General features: G+C 39.9%; 1 protein-coding gene across 2 annotated transcripts in view; it reads left to right on the top strand.

Annotated features, from left to right (window-relative positions):
• Nucleotides 1–26,331, top strand: part of LOC5567375 (PH-interacting protein) — an 88,317-nt gene that overhangs the window by 36,866 nt on the left and 25,120 nt on the right. For both annotated transcript variants that reach the window (XR_002501591.1, XM_021851281.1), the window contains exons 5-8: nucleotides 7,804–11,303; nucleotides 21,740–21,901; nucleotides 21,962–22,083; nucleotides 22,150–22,301. Coding sequence is in view for 1 of the 2 variants with exons in the window: in XM_021851281.1 (XP_021706973.1) it covers nucleotides 7,804–11,303; nucleotides 21,740–21,901; nucleotides 21,962–22,083; nucleotides 22,150–22,301 (3,936 nt within the window). In the remaining variant the exon portion in view is untranslated. The remainder of the gene's footprint in view (nucleotides 1–7,803; nucleotides 11,304–21,739; nucleotides 21,902–21,961; nucleotides 22,084–22,149; nucleotides 22,302–26,331) is intronic.

Raw genomic sequence — 26,331 nt, 5'->3', positions numbered from 1 at the left:
CGCTGGTAATGGTTTAACGCATGGAAATCCACAATCACAATCAATTCATCCAAATGATCTCAAATGGGAGGACACTCAGAATTCGATCTAAAATCGAATGAACGATGTGGAGCAAAAACGATATGTTGAACTAGAGTGTATACCTCTAGGCGTTTAGCGTTATATAAGAATTTCTAAATTTGAATACAAATATAGTGCCAAAAAAAGTGTTTCGCTAAGAGATTAAGCCGAATTCACAGTCTACTATATCTGTGCTGTCAAGGACGAGTGCCGAACTTTTTGATCAAATAATGATTGTTCAAACAGCGTTTCAAAAATGCTAAAATCCCAACAATTATTCATATTAAAATTCATAAAGGCTCAAATATTCTCAATCTACACGAAAATAGTTGTGACATGAAGTGAGTGTCATAGTAATACAATTTACTTTTGCATTTGTTTTACTTGACTGAACAGTAATTATTTTGTTTCGTTTAGTATGCTGTGGGTCCGGCACTATCAATTTTATCCGCATTATCTAACAGGGCGTCGACTACCTGGGAAAACCTGAAAAGTCAGGGAATATCAAGAAATTCAATTTTTGATCTAGAAAGTCAGGGAATTTTGCTAGAGGTCAGGAAATAAAATCTAGCACTACCATACTACAACATCAAACAAGTTTATTGGCTGCAATGTTAACGACGTTTATTGTCTGCAAAAACAACTCAGCAATACAGTAGTTAATTATCACATTACAGTGAGAGGCAAAATAAAGTGCCCACCTTACCAGTTTTCGAATTTCTCTCATTGATTTGGTTCAAATTAAAGTTAACACACCTAAATCTTTTGTGATATTTTATTTTTGATGTTCTTTTAAAGTTGCACTTACGAAATTTTGATTAAAAAAAGAATTTTACTTAAAGAAAAAGAAAATCAATTTGTATTGAAAAAAAAGTAGTGACAAAAATAAGTGCCCACTTCCTTCTTGGCCCCAGAAAAGATGATTTAAGAAAAATAAAAAGCAATTTAATAGTTAATGTGTCCTCCTTTGTCCTTAAGGACTTGCTGGAGGCTCTTCGGCATGCTTTTCACCAGGTTTTGTAGGTGTTGTGGATCTAGTTCTTCCCAGGCGCGCTCCAAGGCTTCAAAATAATTATTTTTGTTGGTAACACCAGTTTTTTCAACCCTGGCATCGAGAATCGCCCACAAATTCTCGATGGGGTTGAGGTCTGGGCTTTGTGGAGGCCATTCCAGCGGTTTAATCCGACAAGACCGGAAAAAAGACTTGGTCTTCTTTCCAGTATGCTTCGGGTCGTTGTTCTAGAGAAATATGAATTTCTCTTCAAGGCCCGTCTGGATCAGCGAAACCTCCAGATTTTCCAGCAAGATGTTAATGTAGGAATCTGCCATCATTATTCCGTCGATTTTCACGAGGTTTTCTACTCCACTCCATGAAAAACACCCCCAGACCATCACATTTCCTCCTCCATGCTTCACCGTTCCTTGGATGTGGTGCTCTGCATCACACACGAGCCCGCCGCTCTCGGTTAGACAGCTCGAGCTTCAGGAGCGCCACATCCAAGGAACGGTGACGCATGGAAGTGTGATGTGATGAAATGTGATGGTCTGGGGGTGTTTTTCATGGAGTGGAGTAGGAAGCGTCGTGAAAATCGACGGAATAATGACGGCAGATTCCTACATTAACATCTTGCTGGAAAATCTGGAGGTTTCGCTGATCCAGACGGGCCTTGAAGAGAAATTCATATTTCTCTAGAACAACGACCCGAAGCATACTGGAAAGAAGACCAAGTCTTTCTTCCGGTCTTGTCGGATTAAACCGCTGGAATGGCCTCCACAAAGCCCAGACCTCAACCCCATCGAGAATTTGTGGGCGATTCTCGATGCTAGGGTTGAAAAAACTGGTGTTACCAACAAAAATAATTATTTTGAAGCCTTGGAGCGCGCCTGGGAAGAACTAGATCCACAACACCTACAAAACCTGGTGAAAAGCATGCCGAAGAGCCTCCAGCAAGTCCTTAAGGCCAAAGGAGGACACATTAACTATTAAATTGCTTTTTATTTTTCTTAAATCATCTTTTCTGGGGCCAAGAAGGAAGTGGGCACTTATTTTTGTCACTACTTTTTTTTCAATACAAATTGATTTTCTTTTTCTTTAAGTAAAATTCTTTTTTTAATCAAAATTTCGTAAGTGCAACTTTAAAAGAACATCAAAAATAAAATATCACAAAAGATTTAGGTGTGTTAACTTTAATTTGAACCAAATCAATGAGAGAAATTCGAAAACTGGTAAGGTGGGCACTTTATTTTGCCTCTCACTGTATATTTACATTGATTAATTTTTTGGGCGAGAAAACGCTGTCATCCATAGTAGAGTAAACTATTGGCGATCAAAAGTGAGGTTATGTTGCAAAGGTTTTTTTAAATTGAAATTAATATTTACGGTTTCCTGTGCCTTAAATTGCAAAAATCTTGCGAGATAAATGATTGTGGTGTTTTTTTCTTCCAAAGTTATCACTAGAAATGTTAATTAAGATGCACTAATCCCTATTCTAGAAGAGCGTCATCTACGCATTTTAGCTTTGCGTTAGATCACCACTTTACCATCTCAAAACATCCTCAGAATTCAAAATATGGAAAATATAGTGAATTAGTGTCCAAGTGTTACTTCAGGAGCTTTATTATAGGTAGGTCAATTTAATAAACTCAGGAAATTCTTCAGACATTCTGGAGATTCTTCTAGAGAACACTTTTTTCCTCTGATAATTACCCAAGTATTTATTTTGAAATTCTTGTTATAGGGTGTAGAGCTACTGGGGCGCTTCCATGATTCACTTCGGCATGGGGGTTTTTCTCGGTCAAATTGAATGAAACTTTGCAATAAGAAGCTCTTCAATATGATGGATATTGTGACCAAATATGAGCTCAGTAGATTTAAAAAAAACCCTACCAAAGTGAATGAAAAGTGCCAAGAATAGAATCTGGTTCCCTATCAGGATCAATGCCGCTTTTATAATGTTATTGATGATTTCATCGGCTTTTTTTCGGTGAAATTAGGTAACTTGAAATCGTAGCCTTTACCGAACGTTTCGACCTACTACCTACTCGGTCATCATCAGCGGTTCATGCTATAGAGCAAATCATACAGCTTCATTCATCTGTTTACTTTTGTTTTGGACTTACTAAAAGGTTTTGCCGATAGTGCGCTTAGTAAATTCCAAGCAAGCGGGTTGGTTTTATTTTACATCGTCGAAGTGGAAATTTGGTTTTATGTTAGCGTTTTGCTGAGCAACTTCTTGTTGAACAGTCGAGGATGGAATATCAACTGGTGAGCTCGTTTCATGCTTTTGTTATTATTATCGAATGGTTCGACACTAGAAGTGTCGACTTTTTCTTTAGAGACAGATAATTTGTAGGAAGCAGACATTTATGTTGGGTTGAGAGAATTTCTTCGATAATTCATTAAAATTTTGTTTGATTTCTTTAAGATGCTCTTAGGAGAATTCTTGGAAGAATTCCTCAGAGCATTGCTGGAGGAGTGACAAATCTAAGAGACATCAGACAACTTGTTATTAACCCAAATGTGCATCTCTAAATACATTTTTTTTTAAATCTATCAAAGATAGCCAAAGAAAATCTATATCCAGGGTGTCCATCCATCCGGGAAATCCTGGAAAAGCGGGAAAACCCCGGGAATTCCAAATGACCTGGAATAATACGGAAAATACCCGGGAAATTGTAGAACACACCGGGAAAACCACTAAGGGCGAAACTAGAAATATTTGTGTAAGGGGAACATGACTGCTTAACAATTTGTATCATAACTGACTTAATGGTGAGTTGATATAGTTAGTTTTTTGGTAAAATCATGTAAAAAAAATTATTGGTTTTCGGTAGATATCTGGGCAAAAAAATGTGAATTTCTGGTTGAAGATATTGAGCAGATTCATAAAAAATCTTATGGGATATAATCGGATCCATGAAAACGTTTCTATAAAGATATGTAAAGATTTCTGGCAAGGGTGTTGGTATGATGCTTAATGAATTTCCATTAAGATTTATGGCATATTCTTGATAATAGCAAGAATTCTAACGGAAATCGAGGCTTATAATTAGAGGATTCCATGAGGGTTAAGTTTAGTGAATTCTCTAGAAGATATTATTTTTCATGAAATTCTTAAAAAAAATCCAGTTGGTAAAAACTGAATTGTTCTTCTTTTTGTGAAATTTCTTATGAGATCTGAGTGGTTTCTTACTGGAATCCTGGGCTTTCCTGGGTTTCATAAGGGATTCCTAATTGGTGGATTCCTAGAGACGCTTATACTGATTTTTGGTGATGCCTTGTTTGGATTACTAGCTTTATTAATCTACAGTCCTTATAAGGTCCCTGACGAGATTTCTTGTGATTTTCTGTAGATTTCTGACTGTTTTTCATAACAAATTGTTTGTGAGATCCAGTATGAATACATGGCGAAATCATTGATGAATTAACCCCTTTACCAGCAGCCTTAATTTTTTACATTAAAGAAATATTCCAATCGCCATAACATTTTTGTTTCTCAATATATTTGCACCATTTTTTCACAAGTTCTCAGAAAACTTTTTTTTAATAATCTGTATCGGTTTTGGTCATTGGTATCCGGAGATATTCCAAAACTCCTTGGGGGGAATATTTAAAGCTATAATTATTTTCTCATGTTCGGTTATTCATTTTCGAAACTAAATTTGACGAGTCTATTACGAAAAATAAAATAAATCTGTGCAACCGTTTTTGAATAATGAGCTTTTCTGTATTTGGTACCACTACGGCCGTGCCAAGATCTTCAAAATTTCAAAAACATCATATTGTAATTTTTGGGTTTCTCGAAGACAATTAACCGATTTGAATGATTTTTTTCAGAGAAGCTCCTTATTACCTGACTGTATAGTCCGCATTTTATTTTTTTGATAAATTGACTAAAAATAAAATAACGTCCAAAGAAATTTTGAATGGGAAATGTCGGTCTCCCACGGAATACCGGATTATCTTCAAAACCATAAGACCAATGATTAGTACCAACACAGCATCCAAAAATAGAAGAGTTTTTTTTGAGAAATTGTGAAGAAATGGTGCAAAAATATCAAGAAACAAAAAAGTTATCGCGATTTGAATATTGTTTTGTGGTGAAAAAAGGAAGCTGCCGGTAGAGGGGTTAATAAATGACGAGGTCTACATTCTTCGAAAAATACAATAAATTCAAAAACTAAAAGTTATATTCACGATTTCTATTAGCTTTAACACTTGTTAAGCCTTCCCAATGAACAATAACATAAGTAACATGTAAACAAAGAAAATGTTATTCTTTTCACTTCAATTTTCTTCTGTTCAGTTATGTTAGTTGAAATGATTCGACAACATTATAACTGCAACGTTTCCAATGTTAGTTCTTACATTATAGGACAATTGCATTTCTGCTCTGTAGAATTTCCACCGCTCGTTATTTGTTTTTGAGACAGTCGGATATGACGTCGGATAACTCTTCGGGACACACTTAGATTAAATTACTGGGGTCGGTAAAATTTTACTGGGTTTTGGAACTACCGAAAAAGTCAGTAAAATGAAAACTGTCGCCACGCGTAATTGAAAAGCAAATTTCACCATGTTTTATTTTTTATCGATATATGATATAAAAAGAAGGCTCTCTGCAAAATTTCAGTGAAAAATCTCTGTTTTTCGATTTCTGACATTTATTTTTAGTTTACTGACTTTTTCGGTAGTTCCAAAACCCAGTTATTTTTACCGAACAGATTGAGTGTGGAGAAATCAAACGGAATCCTTCAATAAAGTATTTAGAACCTTTTTTATGTGGATACACCTATACCCCATTTTTTATGTTTTGAACTAGCTTTACACAGACATTCCACATGATTTCCGTGCGTACTCTTATATTGGAACTTTTCAATCAACTTCTTCCATTTAATCGGCTGTCCGAAGTAAACATATTAATATCGTAATTTTTGGCAACCTTTATTTAGAGAAGTTCCATGATTTGGCCATGATAATAGCATTTAACGTTTTTAGTACAGTGTTTCTTGAATTATCAGCACGTTCTGTTGTTCTATGATAATTACGAACCTTTTATACTTATAGCTACCTAAAGAGAAAACACAAATTCAATCCCTAATGATAAACTTTTCACTTGCCCCACCTGATAAGAAAATTGACGGTGTTTAAATTTAATTATTTTTAAGTCTACGTCGAATTAATTCTAAAACTTTGTTTATTGCAGTTTGAAACTGTCACAGAGGACAACTAAGAAGTGGTACAGGAAATTATTTTCCGCAACTTTTTTCCACAAAAAATATTAAAATAAGATTGTACGCCGCCAACTTGTTACGGAGTAACAGTTGACAGGTTAACAATTTTTCACTCTATTATGCAATAATGGCTGAAAAATCTCAGAAATCTCTTACCTATCGTAATGTTCTCAATGGCCTCAAAGGTTTACGCATGAGTTTAAAACGTTAATTCACATATTCAGTGAAATATATCAATTGTTTTCACTTACCCCATTTACCCACTTGCCCCGCGGTACCTTACTTATTTAAATTATTTCGAATGAAAGCACTGTAAGAATTGAAAGGTTATTTTTACTGTGCCAAATAGTTTCTACAAGGGTTTTTTTTTAATAAACAAGTTGTTTTTCTGATTAGGAAAGTGAATTGATGGTTTCTAAAACATCAAAAACCTGGTACAAGTTAACATCAACAATTTTCTGTTAAGTTTGCTAAAAATCTTTTCTTGGTCTGTATTTTTCAATAAACTGTATCTGTTTGTCCAAAACTGTTTGTAAATTGAAACTGTTTTCAAACCACAGCTTTTTGAGGACTTCTAAATAATTTTTGGTCCTCCAAAATTTAACCAGCTTGTTTAAACAAAATGGAGAGTTGCAAATGTTTTGATTACTTCTTTAAACTCAATATTTATCATCCAATAGCAAGCAGCTGGAGAATTCAGAAAACCCTTCTGAGAGATATTATATTATTAGGTTTAAATAATCCTCTACTCTATTTGTTACAATATTTATGAAACTGTAGTTAACATTCTCTTATAGGTAATATTTCAGAACTATATTATATATAATATTTTCCATTATTTGCAATGGTGTCTAATATTATCGAACTGCATAAAGTTTTTCAAAAGTGAAAACAAAAATATTATGCATTTGAAGATACTGCCTCTGGATTTATATTTTGAAAACAAATATCACAACTTTCTATACAAACGTCTGGGTTATATGAAGTCACAAACACCATAATGTCGTCCGGTTTTAAATTTTTAGGCATCCGGGAAAAATCCGTGAATTTGAAAACTGATTTTGAATGGACACCCTGTATATCGGAAGTCTAAAATAATAATTAAAACAAATTAGCTGTAACAAATCATCGCGAAGAGTTGTTTAAATTGAATACTTTAAAAAAAAAAAATAATAATGCATTATGAGAAAAAAAACTTATTCCTGAAAAAATATGTTTAAGTATTCTGAAATATGTTAGGGTAATATATGTATCTTCTTGTACAAATTGTACTCATTTGGAAAATTAGAGAATTTTATTTTCTAAATTGAGGCGATTAAAGATACCCCGTTTTACGGTACGCATTTTCATTCACCTTTAGGCAAATATGTATGCGTACGATACACACATATACGAACGGCTGGGTTCGGGTTGAGGTCAAAGAGAATACACGTCCCCTGAAACCGAATCCTTCCCCCAACACTCAAGAGAAAACGAATCCCCTCTAACTCTATGCTCTTTCTATTTTAGGAACGCAAATATCCCCACATTGGCCCGCAACACCTGGTGGAGTTATGTGCCCGCATTGGACCGCTATTGGACAGGGAACTGGCCCCGGCCGTTCCAGGCGTCCTCTCCCTGCTCGGAGCAGGACGTCAAAGCGCTCTGCGGACAAAGGAAAGCATAAGCCGTCCTCGGCAACTGGTCGACTACTGCACCCGGGTCCATCATATGCCCCTGGCGGATGCTGTCCACCGGAACAACACCCACAACATTGTCAAGGTGTTGTACGGGCGAGAAAGTGCCGGCCCTATAATACGACGCCAGGCCGTTCCTACCTCATTCTACTCCAAGCAAACGCTGCAACGGCGAACTCTGGGCCATCTGTCGGCGGTTTACTGCGTCCTGTTCGATCGAACCGGAAAATACATCATAACCGGGGCCGACGATTTGCTGGTGAAGCTCTGGAGTGCAATAGATGGACGGCTGTTGGCCACATTCCGCGGAGCATCCGCTGAGATCACCGACATCGCCATCAATTTGGACAACACGATGTTGGCCGCGGGATCGCTGGACAGAATTTTGCGCGTTTGGGACATGCAATACGGAGGGCCGATCGCCGTGCTGTCTGGTCATACCGGAATGATCACGTCGGTCAATTTCTGCCCGTCGCCAAAGGCGGATTTGCGTTATTTAGTGACGACCAGCACGGATGGTTCGGTCGCCTTTTGGGAGTATACTACTCGAGGTGGAAAGCCCAACTTCAACTCCAAGCCGGTCATGTACCACGAAAAGCTGAGACCGGGTCAAGCGCAGATGATCTGTGCTTCCTTTTCGCCGGGCGGAATATTCCTGGCTGCCGGTTCGGCCGACCATCACGTTCGGGTGTATTTGATGTCTGAGGATGGACCGAAGCGGATTCTGGAAACCGAGTCCCACTCCGATACGGTGGATTCCATTCAGTGGGCTCACACTGGGTTGAGGTTTATCTCCGGAAGTAAGGACGGAACGGCCCTACTGTGGCATTTCGAGACGCAACAGTGGAAATCGACGCGTCTGAATATGACCGAACGCTTGCCCAGCTGTCCCCCGCAGACACCGGAAGAGATGGCAACGAAACCGAAGGTGACCATGGTTTCGTGGGACAATACAGACGATTGGGTCATAACGGCAGTCAACGATTTTACCATCAAGATTTGGAATGCTCACACGGCGAAACTGCACAAGGTATTGCGTGGACATACCAACGAGATCTACGTGCTCGAATCACATCAGAAAGATTCCGGAGTGTTGCTGTCTGCCGGACACGACGGTCAACTGTTCATCTGGGATATCGTGAAAGGGGTTTCGTTGGCCAACTTCCTTAATCACATCGACGGCCAAGGAGACGGTGGAATCTTCGACGCAAAGTGGTCTCCAGATGGCAACATGATTGCCGCAACCGATTCGCATGGCCACATCCTGATGTTCGGTTATGGTTCTGGGCATGAAAGGTTGACTCTCCTGCCGAAGGAGCTGTTTTTCCACACGGATTATCGTCCTCTGATCAGGGATTCTTCACATCACGTAATGGACGAACAGACGCAAACGATGCCCCACTTGATGCCACCACCGTTCCTTGTGGACATCGACGGCAATCCGTATCCCCCGGCAATGCAACGTCTGGTCCCGGGTCGAGAAAATTGTCCAACCGATCAACTAATCCCGAACATTGGCCTTGGGCCAGCTGAAGGAGAAGAGGCACAACCCGGAAACGCGTATTCCAACATTGATCGAATGATTGAGGCTCTGGCCAATCGTCAAGCCGGACCAGAAGGCGCGGATCAAGCACCCGATTCAAATAACGATCCAGCTCGTAACAGAAACGACGAGAATCAACCGAACGAGGCGAACCGCCTCAATGGACGGCCCCAGCAAGGGGTGCAACGTTTCGGTGGAAATTGGCATCACCGGGAAGGAGCTTTCAAGTTTCATCGACGGCAATACGTGCGTCCCATGGAACATTCCAATCTGCAGAATCTTAAGCAACGCATCTACGCCGCCGGACTTCAAGAACACGAGAAATATAAACGGGAGATGCGACGCCGCCCGCTCATGATCAACACATCAAACAACAGTGGTTCAAACGGCGGCCAAGCGAATAGACGTTCCGGTGGTCGGAACAACTCCAGCCGGCCGGCTCGTCGTTCCCAGCAAAACGGGGATGCCAACGGAAGGCAGCCTGCTTATCGTACGCGAGCAGTCAGAGACAACGAACCCGAACCGGAAGCTCCTCCGGAACAGCAAGAGTCCTCCTCGAGCGAGAGCAGCAACAGCGATGACTCCACCGCTATCGAAGAAGAGTTGGACCTCTCGGGATCTACCAGCTCGGATACTGACAGTTCGGACTACTCCGATTGGGTGTCCCACGAACCGGGACGCAATTTGGAACCACCCAAGCGGTCCAAGCGAAAGCACGTCCAAAGAAGAGCATATTCGCCACCGGAGATCGACCAACCTGGACCGAGCAGTGGTCGCCGGCCCAAAGTACGAAAAATCCCCATCACTCGAGACGGAGAAATCCCAGAACCGTACCGGCCTCCGGAATGGCTCTCGGAAGTCATCCCACGGAAGGCCCCCTACTATCCGCAGATGGGCGACGAAGTGGTCTATTTCCGCCAAGGACACGCCCGCTATCTGGAAGCCGTCCGGACGAAAAACGTCTACAACCCCGGCAACAAATGCGAACCTTGGGGCTCGATCGACGTCCGTGATCACGAATTCTGTAAAGTGATCGGCATTAAGTACGAAATTCGTCCACCCCGGCTCTGCTGCCTAAAGCTATCAATCCTGAACGAGGACAACGTTCCATCGGGTCGTTCCTTTGTCATCAAGTATCACGACATGCCGGACGTGTTGGATTTCCTGGTGCTGAAGCAAACGTTCGACACGTCCGTCCGGCGCAACTGGGGCCCCGGCGATCGGTTCCGCTGTATGATCGAAGACGTGTGGTGGCTCGGCCAGATCGAATCTCTCAATCAACTGTCGCCGGAGTTTCCGGATTCGCTGTTCATGTGCTTCCGCGTTCGGTGGGACAACGGCGAGTACGAGTTCATGAGTCCGTGGGATTTGGAACCGGTGGACGAAAGTCGGCTACCGGTTGAGGTTGGAGGGGCCGTTCCCGTCCTGCCGGAGGAGCTTCGAGCGACTTTGTACCAACCGAAAACGGAAGAATGGCCACGGGGCGATCGGGATGCGTCATGTCGGCGGATCATCGCCGGTTTGGAGCAGGTGATGGGCCTAGCCATTGCGGATCTGTTCCTGGCGCCGGTCGATCTGAACATCTATCCGGAGTATGCGTTTGTGGTGGAGTATCCGATCGATTTGAACACCATCAAGGCACGGTTCGAAAACCACTTCTACCGGCGCATCACGTCGGCACAGTTTGACGTGCGCTATCTGGCCACCAATGCGGAGAAGTTCAACGAATCGCACAGCAACATCGTGAAACACGCTCGTATCGTTACGGATTTGTGTCTGAGGATATTGGGGTAAGTTCAGTGAACAATGACCATTAGGATGGCCCATAATGATCAAACTACAAAAATCTTAGTTTACATCACCCAAATTTGTTCCATTGGGCTTCCACAAGCTCGAAATTTGTATGAAGAAAAACGAACATTTATATGAGAAAACAAGGTTGCAATAACATTTTCGGCCATATGTGGCACTGTAATCGATGTATTTCTATTATTATTGATTTTTGAATTCTCAAGTGAATAGGAAAGACACTGCAACAAACCGTAAGTATTTTCGTTAAGAAACAAAAAAGGTTAAAAGTACCTAGGGAAGCTAAAAAGCTCCTCAAAAAAGGTTTTTTAAAGCGCTCCGATTTCGTTCAAATTTTGTGAGTCGGATCACACAGCGGAAAAAGTGGGTTTATTCTACGACTGGCGTGAGGTGACAATGGTCGGTCTCGTATAGCGAGGTGACAATTCTCGACTCGAGTGAAGTGACTCGCCGTGTAAATCAAATGGAGAGTCACATCACTCGAGTCGAGAATTGTCACCTCGCTATACGAGACCGACAATTGTCACCTCACACCAGTCGTAGAATAAACCCAATTAGAGGAAATCCCACTGAAATCGATAAACTTCTGGAAAACATGGGACTTTCTTGAAAAATTCCTGAAACAATCTTTGGAGAGATTCCTGATGAAATCTTCGAAGTAATTTCTATGGCTATCCTTAGGAAAATTCTTAATTGAGTTCTTGAAGGTAGTTAAAACCAAATTTTATGAAGAATTACTTAGAAAGTTCATAAAAAATCACATAACAAACTCATAAAGAGATCTTCGGAGTAATTTATGAAAGAAATCTACAGTCAAACGAGCAATGTTAAGAGGAATTGAAAAAAAGTCTTAGAAATATTCCTAGAGAAACATTTGTTTGACTAAGGAATCAAACTCCCATATCGTCGTTCCTGTTAGGTATATGTTTTACTATCAACTAGAAAAAATACAAAACGTCTGCTAGAGAAATAGTCTGGATTCGTCACTGATGTCCATAAATCTAAATCTAATTTCAAGGGAAAGGGTATTTTCCCTTAATATTGAATAAGATATTTTCTCATATCTGATGTTGATGATTTGAGGCAGATCATTTGATAATTATCATTTGATTTTTTTCTTTGTTGTTTTCACATTTAGAACAAGCATAAGCTTTGAAATTCATTGTTTTTGTTGGGTGTTCCATAGCATAGTTTGGCTATCTTTTAAAATAAATGTTTAGTCATCTAAAAATAACTATTCGTCAATCATTTATGTATTTTGGAGAATTTCTCGAACCTGGAATTATTTTTAAAACCTGGAAATATCAGGGAATTTCAAATCTGTAAATGAGTAGACACCCTGTAATGAATATCATATTAACATACCTTCCATTGCTCAAAGACCGTAAAATGATTTTACAACGGACATGTCCTATTGTATTTGCAAACTTTTTGAACGGTTCGTCACCAGAGGAGTCGACATATATTACGACATATTCAGTTTTAATCTATATAAATACAGTCAACTCTCCATAACTCGATATTGATGGACTTATCAAGTTATAGAACACAAAACCAGTGCAAATGCGATGCAAGGGACCATTGAAGTAGCCATGAAAACCAACTTTTACTATGGATACCTTGATACCGAATGTCGAGTATGGGAGAGTTGACTGTAGGTTACATTGTAGTTACATAAACAGGGTGTCGACTACCTGGAAAAACCTGGAAAGTCAGGAAATGTCAGGGAATTTATTTTTGACCTGGAAAGTCAGGGAAAATCAGGGAATTTCACTTGAGGTCAGTGAAAAAATATCAATACTAGAACATCAAACGAATTTATTGTCTGCAAAGTAATTGGTCATGCTAAATCAATAGAGTAAAGTGGGGCAAAAGTTCGAGTGGGGTAAGAGTTTCTTTTTAAGATTTCTAGCTCAATTCAAAATAAATCTTATAAATGTCATTGTGGTTCGAGTGCTATTCAAGTAAGAGACTTTTACTCCAAATATCATAAAAATCGATTGAGATTTGGAAAAATTATGGCTATTTGTTGTTTTTCGACGTGAATATTGTAATTTTTGGTCAAACTTTCGTTGCATGGAACCAATTGAAGATAAAATCTTTTTCAATATTTTATGCAAGGGCGTTTCTAGGCCTATCATAAGGTTGCTTTGACGTGAATTAGATTTTGCATAAATGCTTGAAAACAATTTTTGGCCCATAGTGGGGCAAAAGTTCGAATCAGCGGGGCAAAAGTTCGACCCATGTATAAAATCACGGAAAAATTTTCAAATTGCCTAAAATCCACATATTATCTTCAAATTTAGTTAAATTTGTCTGATCGTGTGAAAACTGTCACCAAAATTTTACATTTCCACTTAGTTTTGCGAAAAACTGCTATTTTTGAGTATATTACAATTAACCCGGTTTTTGGGCAATTTTTTGATGAAAATTTAGTGTGTATTTTTCGGCAAACTTAAGTTTACGGCTGGTGTAAAGCATGCCTGTCATTAAAGGATTGATATTTAGTGTTTAAGCCAGCGAACTTTTGCCCCACACTAGATTCGAACTCTTGCCCCACCGGTGGGGCAAAAGTTCGAATAAGACAATAAATTTTGAAACTGTTATAACTCAAAATGGGTAAATATTTGGACACAAGTTTGTTCAGCAAAATTATAGCCAATATGTTGAAGTTTCACTGTATGGTATTTGTTTTGTTTGAACTGCTATTGTTTTCCTGGAAACTTTGATTATACCACTAAGGTCGAACTTTTGCCCCACCTTACTCTACACCTTCAGCATGGCTTTGCTATGCAGCCGTGGACTCTAACCACTCGACTAAGGAACCAGGACCCAGAAAATCATTGAAAAGCAGAAATTTCAGGAATATCATTTGAAATAATCTTGATAATCTATTGACCAATGCTGGGAATGGTAATAGTAGTAGGCTTGAATTTCGCGAAAATCACGTGGCTTTCCCAGTACAGTAGTTCAAAAACGTGAATCTCATTAAGTAACCTATGTTGGGTGCATTAATTTTCTAAAACGTTAGTGTCATTGAAGGCTCTTAATGCGGGAAATGCAGCGGAAAATAGAACATTTTTCTACAGTTATTTTGGGTTGCCCTCAGCAATGGGTGTTTTGCAATTTTCAAGGCTTTTTGTCTACTGCAGCTGTTCCGTCGAGCTGGCAACACGTCGCAGCAGACTGTGACACACGAGATGAAAAACGCTATGGTTGAATTTTGTTCTTTTATTTTTGTTTTTTGATTCAAGTTTCTACAAATACACAAGCAAAAGAGAATAAAGTGAAAGTATGTACAGTCCACACGCGTTTTACTATTAGTCCCGACATTTTGGTCCTACAGCGCCGGATTTTCGTAAAAGTTTCGGTCGATTTTGCAAGTTTCGCGGACGGATTTTTACGTACATGACTTCTACGCCCACGAATGAGTCGGATTTCGCGAAAGACGTTTTTAGCACTCCGATTGGAAACCAGAAGCGTTCGCATGCGGAAAAGCAGCGCTTGAAGAAAATGGCGGAGGAGGTTCAAGCTGTCATTTATCAGCGAGGAGCTGTAAAAGGCAAGCTCACGCGAATCAGGAACGCCCTACAGCGAGTCGTGCAGGAACAAGTTGCTCCCGACGAATTTCTGCTTCGAACGCACCTGAAAACGATCGACGCTGCATACGAGGAGTTCAATGTCTTCCAAAACAAGCTGTATGCCCTGGCACCGGCGAGTGCAGAAGAACAGGAGGCGAAGTACATTGAATTCGAGGATTTATACAACGAAGTGCGAGCATTAGTGTGTCGATTATTGGAACGAGTGAAGCAAGAAGCAAACCGTCCCGCTAATCAGGATATTGATCCGGTACATGTTCCTGTCCAGCAAATACATCCCGTGCGAGCATCGCCTCTGCTGAATACCCCGTTGCCTACCTTTGATGGCAAAGCCGAAAACTGGTTCAGGTTTAAGGCAATCTTCACCGACGTTATCAACAGATACCCTGGAGAGTCGGACGCAACAAAACTTTACCACCTTGACAAGTGTCTGATCGGCGATGCTGCTGGCGTGATCGATCAGCAGACGATCAACGATAGTAACTTCGATGCAGCTTGGGAATACCTCACGGAGCGTTACGAGGATGTGCGAAAGATTGTCGACATACACGCTAACGGATTGCTCCACCTGAAGGCGATGACGGCCGAAAGCGGCAAGCAGCTACGAACTTTGATGGACGATTGCAAACGTCACGTCGAAGCGCTCAAATTCCACGAATACGAGGTAAGCGGACTTTCAGATGTTTTGCTGGTCAACATTTTGGCATCGAAAATCGATTTGGAGACCCGAAAACTTTGGGAAGGCAGTATTACGCACGGAGAAGTACCTACATACGAAGAAACGACTGCCTTCCTCGTTAAGCGATGTCAAATCTTGGAGCGAATTGAAGAGAACTCAGCGGCAACAAAACAGAAGAAGCCCGTTTCCACTACGGCAGCAAAAGTTCCACCAATGAAGGTAACACTCTCGCAGCGTCTGCAGAGCTTCGGTGCAATTTTTGTGAAGAGTCCCATAACAATCACCAGTGCAAGGAATTCTTGAAGCTGAATCCGAGCGAACGATTTGAGAAGGCGAAACAAGCAAAGGTCTGCTACAATTGTTTAAGGAAAGGACATACGACGGCCCGGTGCTCTTCTGCGATGTCTTGCAAGATCTGCAAAAAGCGACACCACACTACCCTTCATGCAAATGTGGTTACTACTACTGGTACTGTGAATGCGCAGACGTCTACAACACCGCAAAATGCTCCAGAAATCAATGCAAGTGAACCGGCTTCGAATGTAAACACAACTGTAGCTTCAACGCACACGATTAGTGCATCTTGTGTTAGCTACCAACAACGAGCACTACTATGTACGGCTATTGTGAACGTTATTAGCGGAGATGGAGTTACCCAACCGTGCCGTGTATTGTTGGATTGCGGCTCGCAGGTCAATCTGATCACCGAAAAGTTAGCCGGCCTACTCCAAGTTGAACGGAAACCAGCGAATGTGCAAGTCATTGGAGTTGATGGTGCTACTACGAGAGTAACAGCGGCGGCGTCCGTCCATGTTCAAGCTATTAGCAACGGATTCACGAGCAAGATAGAGTGTTTGGTGATGAAGAGAATTACAGGCCCCATCCCATCAAGTTTCGTCGATGTTGCCAGCTGGCCGTTGCCACCAGGTCTGCAATTGGCCGATGCTGCATTCAACCGACCTCAGCGGGTCGATATGCTTATTGGTGTTGGTCATTTCTTTGATCTCCTCAAGTCCGGCAAGATTAAGCTTGCAGAAAATTTGCCGTTCCTGCAGGAGACAGTGTTTGGATGGGTGATTGGCGGTATCATCGATTCCTCGTCCTCGAATTACAAGATGGTTCGCTGCAATGTGGCGGTTCCAGAAGAAAATTTGGAGAAGTTGGTCGAAAAATTCTGGGAATCCGAAGAAGTCGCTACGTCTACACGAATGTCACCAGAAGAGGTGGCATGTGAGCAATACTACAAGCAAACTACCACGAGGGATTCTGAAGGACGTTACGTCGTAAAGCTACCATTTCCAACCAACGTCGATCAGCTTGGAGAATCTAGGCAGCATGCCTTGCAGCGATTCGATTACTTGGAGCGAAAGTTAAGTAAAAATGCGGAACTCAAGAAAGCATATTGTGACTTCATGGCAGAATACATTCGTCTCGACCACTGTCGGATTTTGAGAGAAAAAGAAGATGCCTCAATTGGTTACTTTTTGCCGCATCACGCTATATTGAAGCCTTCGTCGTCTACCACGAAATTACGCACCGTTTTTGATGCATCAGCGAAGACTTCATCTGGACTCTCTTTAAACGACACGCTTATGGTTGGTCCGACCATACAAGATTCTTTGGTCAACATATGCATGCGATTCCGTATCCATCCCATTGTGTTCACCAGCGATATTTCGAAAATGTACAGGATGGTCTCCGTTTCTCCGGATCAAACGAAATTCCAGCGAGTGTTTTGGAGAACAGACCCTTCAGTTCCTTTGAAGATCCTCGAACTCTCGACGGTCACGTATGGTACGGCATCTGCGCCGTACCTCGCTACACGTACTCTGCACCAGTTGGCTCAAGATGAAGGTCATAATTTCCCAAAAGCTGCGAAGATATTGGTGAAGGACTTTTATATCGACGATGTTCTGTCTGGAGCCAACAGTCCACAGGAGGCTGTTGAAATACACGATGAGCTGGTGGCACTATTGCATAAAGGGGGCTTCGAGCTCCACAAATGGTGCACAAACTCTCCAGAGCTATTAGCGTCTATCCCGGAAGAGTTACGTGAAAAACAGGTAGCATTCGAACAACACGACGTCAACAATGTTATCCGCACGCTTGGATTGCTCTGGGACCCATCCAATGATCAGCTGAGATTCCGCGTCGCTCCACCTGATCATGCTCAGCAGGTTACAAAGCGCTTCATACTGTCGGAGATAGCAAAGATTTACGATCCGATGGGCCTGCTATCACCAGTGGTTGTGGTTGCCAAGCTGTTGATGCGTCAGCTGTGGAGATCCAAGCTTTCCTGGGACGAAGACGTACCTGCAACACTGTCAGAGCCATGGCGACGGTTCCGAGATGGACTCGAATCGTTGAAGAATCTGAAAATCGAACGCTTGATTATCTCACCAAGAAGAATTGCAGTAGAACTACATGCCTTCTCGGATGCATCTATGGAAGCTTTTGGAACATGTGTGTATCTCCGAAGCATCCTCGAAGATAACACAGTGGAGGTTCGACTACTGGCCAGCAAATCTCGCGTTGCTTCCAAAGCTACAATTCCAAGGTTGGAGTTATGTGGTTTCCAGCTCATGGCACGACTGGTCAATCAAGTTGAAGCAGCACTACAAATAGATTTCGATCGCAAGGTTATGTGGTCAGACTCGCAGATAGTTTTGTGCTGGTTACGAAAGGCTCCACATCAACTCAGCGTCTACGTCGGAAATAGAATTGCCGAAGTTCAAGAGCGTACGTCGTCTTTCGAGTACCTTTTCGTCAGATCGGAAGATAATCCAGCGGACCTCGTGTCCCGCGGGCTCGAAGCAGAGGACTTAGCTCGAAGTGAAATATGGTGGAACGGTCCGGATTACTTGCGGCTGAATGCTTTCGAAGAACAAACACTGGAGGAAGTTGACAATCTACCTGAAGTTCGAGTGGCAATGGTTACTGCGATCAACGATATGTCGGTCCTCACCAAGTTTAGTTCCTTTAGGAAACTCCAACGAGTTGTATCGTATGTCATCCGTTTTATCAACAAGGCAAGAAATCGTCGAACGGCTGGTGACAGTTGAAATTCGCTACTGTTACTGAAATGAGATTGGCTTTAACCGCAATAATCAGGATGGTTCAGCAGCAGCAACTATTTGTGGAAATACAACAAATCAAGAAACTCCAGACCAACCATGATGGTGAGCGATACGTTGGCAGACTGCGAACATTGAATCCCTGGATCGACGACGACGGAATTCTACGTGTTAACGGAAGGATCAAGTACGCAAATGTGAACTACGAACAGAAACACCCACCGATACTTCCAGCTGAGCATCCAGTGACGAAATTGTTGATTCAAGCCATCCACAACGAAAACCTACACGTGGGCCCCAGCGGTACTCTTTCGATTGTCAGACAGCGGTTTTGGATCATCAACGGTCGGAATGCCATCCGACAGCAACTTCGAAAGTGTATTATTTGCTTCAAGGTCAATCCAACAGATACTAAGATCTACATGGGAAACTTGCCAAGTTACAGAGTGACTCAAGCTAATCCATTCCAGCGTACGGGAATTGATTTTGCCGGACCCATCTACGTTCGGAAAGGTCATCCTCGCAAGCCAGTATACGAGAAAGGGTATGTAGCATTATTCGTATGTATGGCGACAAAATGCATCCACATCGAGTTCGTGTCGAACCTGGCTACAAGTAGCTTCATAGCAGCCCTACATCGTTTCGTTAGTCGTCGTGGCCTGCCGTCCGACATTTATAGTGACAACGCCACGAACTTTGCAGGTGCGAGTTCAGAACTGCATGAACTTTACGTTCTACTTCGTCAACAACAGACGGTTGAAGCACTTGAGGAGTTCAAAATGCCCCGTGAGATAAACTGGCATTTTATTCCTCCTCGATCACCCCATGTAGGGGGATTATGGGAGGCTGGGGTTAAGTCGGCTAAATACTTCCTGAAGCGCACTGCCGGCGAAGCAAAGCTTACTGAAGAGGAATGGCGCACTTTGTTGGTTCAAGTCGAAGGGTTGCTGAATTCACGTCCTTTGATAGCACAGTCTTCCGATCCAAGCGATTACAACGTGATCACACCAGGCCACCTATTGATCGGTCGTGCTATTAACGCGATTCCTGAACCAAGCTATGATCAGCTCAAGGCTGGTACACTTTCAAGGTGGCAGCACATTCAGAAAATGAGATCTGATTTCTGGAAGCGCTGGTCAGTTGACTACTTGGCTGAACTTCAACAACGTCACAAATGGAACAAAAACCACACTGAAGTCAAGGTCGGTGATCTAGTGTTACTGCGCGAAGACCATGTTCCACCGGCTCAATGGAAACTTGGGCGAGTTGTAGATGTCCACCCAGGCAAAGACAACGTGACAAGGGTGGTGTCGGTAAAAACCACATCAGGTGTGTATAAGCGATCAACAGCTAAAGTTGCGGTACTTCCGCTGGATGTTCCTGAGGATAAGGCGATAACTAATTGAACTTCCCAGAACTTCAATGGCGGGGGTGGATGTTCCGTCGAGCTGGCAACACGTCGCAGCAGACTGTGACACACGAGATGAAAAACGCTATGGTTGAATTTTGTTCTTTTATTTTTGTTTTTTGATTCAAGTTTCTACAAATACACAAGCAAAAGAGAATAAAGTGAAAGTATGTACAGTCCACACGCGTTTTACTATTAGTCCCGACAGCAGCTATGGACGTGAGTTTCACTGGCTTCGCTGACTGTAATTGGCTTTGTTTGGCTACTGTTGAGTGAATTTCAGATTTTTGCCCAGCCCTGCTATTGACAATTTGTGATATTACTTAGAGATACTCGTAGATGAATTCTTAGAAGAGTTCCTCGGAGCATTGCTGAAGGTACGACAAGTACAAGAGAAACATTAGAAACCTTCTAATCAGCGCATTGTTCAAGCCCCGAATGCATTCTGTTAAGAATATTAAGATATTTTTTTCGGGGAGAAAAACTAGGGGTAATTCATATCGAAATCCTAAAATATTAACTGTACCGAATCATTGTGAAGAGTTATCATAGATACCTATTCTAAGAAAAAAATGAAAACAATTTGGAAAAAAAAATGTTATCCTGAAAAATATTTTTATAAGCATTCCTGAAATAGTTCTAGGAAATCCAAATGCTATTTTAAGAAATATTTAAGACTGAAAGAAATTCTCTAACAATTTTTAGAGAATCTTGGAGATGAGGAGCTTCTGGAGGAAATCTTTCAAGAGTTCATTGAGAAGTATTGAAGGAATATCTGGAAAAATATCCTAAGAATTTCAAGAAGAATTTCTGAGCAATCTATGTGGAATTCCTTGAAGCAATTCTCCAAGAAAGTTCTATGGCATTGGCTAGAATTTAAAAGAAATAGCCAAATTTGAGGATAGCTTTCTTCCAACAAAAAAAGTATGGTGGATGATCGTAATAGTGTTGCCTCTTGTATAAAATGTATAAAAAAGTTATAATCAGGAAAGAGTCCAAAATATTCGTTCATGCCTAAAATTTTAAATTAGGTCTAAGGTAGTTCACAAGCCGAACACATCTTTGTTCATACGGATCTTCAAGTTTGAAAAGTAAATAGATTCTCAGTTGTTCAGTTTTATCATATCAACTTGAAAAACGTTCAAAAATGTCATCTGGCAGGTACATATATCTCAATAAAGTAAAAGCTTTTGATCAGTTTATTCATACGACCTATAACATAACGAATATGTATCTTCTCGATAAAATCTTACTTATTTCGGTTCAAATTAACCAACTCAGTGGTCTGGAACTTTTCTGGAAAATGGCTGGAAGGTCAGGGAAAGTCAGGGAATTTTATTTTCAAAATTGAGTCGACACCCTGATAAATCTCGAGGCTTACTACTTTGAATCTCGATTGTGTAGCCTTGACTCTTTCCCACTAACAAACAATCCTCCCCGTGACTACCATAAAGATGCAGAGCTTAATTCGATCCTATGCGACAACGGATGTCACACGCCGCTCAAATTTTCACCACAGTAGTTTGTGGGAGTTCAAAGGAATGAATTTGAGGGGTGCGATTTAAGATTTTTACGAGTTGATTTTTTCCATATACAAATTGACCACCATCCGTGTTAGTGTTTTCTCAACTAAATTTGGGGTTCTTTCGTTCGACAGAGAAATCAACGACGTTGATGTTCCGGCCGTGTACCACCAGCTGGTGGATACGTACATCTCATCGGACTCGGACAGCGACAGCAATCGACCGGGTCCTTCCTCGGGAAGTAGTAACAATAACAACAGCACTAGTAACCGGCGGCCTCCTGCTGGTTCAAGAAGGTATGTTAGGCTCTAAGTCTGGTAATTTGTCAGGAATGTAACCAAAATGTCTTCTCTTAGGTCTCGCCGATTGGTTCCTGAGGGCGATTGGCGTGTCGATTGCCGAGAGCTGTTGGAAATGATTTGGCAATGTGATGACTCCGAACCGTTCCGGGAGCCGGTGGATACACTCCAGCATCCAGGTGAGTTCGAACTCTAAAAATTTGTGATGTTCATTCATGAATCTTAATGGAATTTATATATTTTAGACTACCTGCAAATTGTCGACACTCCTATGGATTTGAGGACAATCAAGGAGGACCTGTTGGGCGGAAACTACGAATCGCCGTTGGACTTCTCCAAGGACATGAAACTGATATTCCAGAATTCGCGCAACTACAACACAAACAAGCGATCGAGGGTAAGTTATTGCAATACAAGACAAGACACAAGTAAACGAGTCACAATACACATTATTTAAATTAACCTAGAGATGTTTCATCTTGGTATCTTGGTTTCGTTTAACATGTGATGTGCCTTCAAATCAATTTTGTAAATATTCCAAGACTCTTTTAATGTAATTATCTAAAAAGTCCATTTTTAATGAAATTTAAAGTGTTGTTTTTATGCAAAATCTCAAATAACATTTTTTCAATTTCACCTGGACGATTTTTTTAAACCCTTGGAGAAATTCCTACAAAAATCCTAAAATTGATTTCCAATGACAATGGAATTCTAAAAGAAATTGGAAAACTCGTTTTACTATTTTATAATGAAATTTTAGAAATTTCCCAAGAAATCTCAAAAACTTATTCAAACAGACTCAAGTTAGAAAAGTATAAAAATTTACTTTATTGATTCTACGTGTTTCGCAGACGAAATTCTACACGTTTCGCTCTGAAACAACTCGATTTTTCACTTTTAGAACGTTCAATTTCAAAACAAAACGACGAAAGTAGGATTTTCAACTTTCGCAACCTAACCACTACTTTCGCCGCCCCGCTGTATGGAGAGACAAAGTGACTTAACCACGAATCAAAACAAAACACTACTAGAGTCGATTTTACACTGGCACAAAAACGTCGCAAGTAACTGAATAAAATGGCTTATCATATTGTCGTACAATTTTTATGGGAAAGAATAGGAACTCTCTAGTTTTCGAACGCGAGCTCAATGTATGCAAAATTTTAGCAATGTACAAGGCAAAAATGTTAAAAAGGTGATTCATTTCAAACCAGTTTTAGAAGACAGGTGATACTTCTGAATTAATTTATTCGAAACCGTATGGAAGGTTCTTACGTCGATTTGAAAAAGTAAACGATAGATAAATTAAACAGAAAATTAAATAAAAAAAAAATACTTTCGATATTTTTGTAGCAAAAATGTTGAGAACAATGACTCAGAACTGTTAATTAACTTTAGAGGCATCATGTCTGAAAAAAGACCTGGAACCAAGAAAACAAAAAGATTGTTGTTCAAGATTACGTCAAAAATTGGATTCGATATTTTTTAAGGATAGCCCTAGAAAATTCCAGATTCTACCAGAAATTTCTTCAGCAATTATAACTATATTATAAATATTCAGATTTTTTTCAAGGAAGTCCTAAGTCCTCAAGCAATTCATAGACGATTCTTTCATTTTACCCTTATATTTTCGTTCAGGATTTCTATAATAATTTCTTTAAGGATTTCCAGGGCTGTTACAACAGGCGCGAATTTCGCGATTCTCGCGGATTTCGCGATTTTCGCGGATTTGTAGCGGATTTGGCCAGCCAAGCGCGAAAATCGCGAGTGGATAGAATTCTGTCGCGAAAATCGCGGATTACCCAAATCATGCGGCAAAAATTGTAGTTATATACATACAGTCGTGATTTCAAAATTGGGATATTGCTATTTAAAACAGAAAATCCAAGCCTTTTCCTTGAGAGCAGTAAAGTTCAGTTAGTATAGTCACTGATATCAAAAATACTGTTCAGGGAAATATAAAAAACAGTAACATTTCATTAGTTACCGTGATGCTACCATATTTCGCACACGCTCCTAATTTCGCTCACTGCCATTTTATCCATATTTGTTGGTACATATTGGATTATATAATTGCATGTTATGTATCCATAACTGAAGTAGAATTGTTCAACATATTAGCCAGCAAAAAATTCTTACGCAAAACATGTTTAAAATGTCAGTGAGCGAAGTTAGGAGCGCGTGCGAAATATGGGTACTTTACGGTAATCCTTTTCATTTTATTTGGAGTCATTTTTCTCGAGGGTCGCTTGTCAATCAAGAGATAGTTCATTCGTAAATTCTTAATGACACTAATATAAAATTTTATTCTATTGACGGCGATCTATAGGCTCTTGACTTTAAGATAAACTGGAAAGTGAAAATTATACCGTTCAAATCCTGTGAGTTTGAAGGAGATTTATCTTCCGTTAAAAATCGTAGAAAATAGCGCTCATTAAGACCACTCAGCACATTTGGCTTGGCTTTAAAATATTTGAAATCAGAAATGTGTCAAATTTACTGATCATGGATATAATATGTCAAGACATTAAACCGTGTAGGAATGCTAAATTTGTTCAGCTTGATTACATAAATGCATGCATTCAAAGTTTGTACGGATAATATGCGGACACTCTGGCTGAGTGTTGGCGCTGCAGTCATAGTTGGTTACGTTATAAAATCTTAGGATCGATAGAAAAGTTTAAAACAATAGATAGCTCCGTAGTCAAATTAGCAGTTTTGTCAGTGAAGAATAAGTGTTGTAAATCTAGAAGATACAAATTACTTGAAGTTAATGGAAAGCAGCATTAAAAATTGTATGTATAATTAATGTAATATTTGGTGTAAATATAACTAAATAAAACCTCTTGGCTGATCACCATAAAACCGTTTTACGATCTGCTTTAAAAACCAGTGCAACGATTGAATCACCACCACAACAAACCAGTTAAAAAGTTAGCACCTGGTGAAATCGTTTAAAATAATAGTTTTGCTCGGTAAATTTTTGTTCAGCAACAATTTTGTAATAAAAAATGGATCATTTATAAATTTGTAACTTTGGAGAAAACTGTTAAACACCGACGTGTGAAGAAAAAAATAAAAAAGCTGATATCAAAACTACTAATATTTTGAGCAATTTCACCTGATGCTTAACTTTTCAACCAGACACTTAGAAAAAATCTTTGAAATTTACGTCATTTGTTCCCGACATATTGAAGCAAGTAAAATGACGTGAATCTAAGTCACAAATGACGTAATTTTCCGTCACAATGGACTGAATATTATTTGAATCAGAAAAATTTTCAGTCACATCGGACGTAATTTTACAAGAATGACGTATTTTTAAGTTTTAATACCATCAAATTTACGTCATGTACGTAATATTAGGGTTTTCTAAGTGTGCAGTACTATGACGAATTTTGGGATAACGAAATTGAAGAGACATTTAGAGTTCTCTGTCAAAATTTCATGCGTTTTGCTCATAGGAAAACAAAGTTACAGCATGCCAAAGTTGAGAATTTTGTATGAAAATCGGCTTTCACTACTATTATTCTGAATACAACTGTATATACAATACATTTTCAATACTTTTGTGTAAAATAGTAAGCTCCGCATAATTAAACTCAGTAGTTTACAAACCAATTTTTATAAAATTTTATTGTTTTTTTTGTTAAAATTTCATTTGTTTTAATATATAAATAAGGTCTTGTTAACATTTCATCAAAATTGATTTATAGGTGGTTCAGATCAGCCCTGTAGAGTTGGACATTTTGTATCAAACGTCGAGAGTTTTAAATGTATAGTCTAATGTACTGCCAATGACTAATGAATATTGCTGAAAAAAATTTAACAATTTTCATAAAAACAGAAAATTTTAAAAATATTAAATTATCACAACAATCTTGTATTTTTACCTCAAATTGGTTGAGTATTAGGACTTGAAGTTTTATAAAAATAAAAACAGTTTTCAAACAATAAATGGCATGCATTTCAAACTTATTGTTTAACGAAACTCATCTCATAAAAAAATGTATTTCATGAAAAATAAAAAATACAGTTGGCGATCTAATCTTATTAATGGCAATCTTTTCACCACTTAAAATATAGTGTAAAGTTAGATGAGACAAAAAATCGAAATTTAAGGTTTTGTATGCTTTTAATTGACAATGTAAAATTACTGTGTGTGTTTTTCTTTTTAAGTTATCATTAATAACTACATTTTGCATCTCCTATTGTATGCAAAGACATCGAATTGTGAGTATAGTTGCAAACTAGGCTTCCTCTCTGCTTGTAGTGACACTACCATAAATTGCACGATTTTTTATAAAAATATATTGAAATGTTGATGACAAATTAATTTCGAGTGATATTGTTGAATACGATTTTCTCCATGAAAAACTCGAATTATTGGATTTTTTGCTTTTTACCTTATATCCTGCCTAGTGGTG

The sequence above is a fragment of the Aedes aegypti genome, chromosome 3 (assembly GCF_002204515.2).
Source record: "Aedes aegypti strain LVP_AGWG chromosome 3, AaegL5.0 Primary Assembly, whole genome shotgun sequence".
In the NCBI taxonomy this organism is placed as follows: domain Eukaryota; kingdom Metazoa; phylum Arthropoda; class Insecta; order Diptera; family Culicidae; genus Aedes; species Aedes aegypti.
This window is presented reverse-complemented; position numbering and strand designations above follow the sequence as displayed.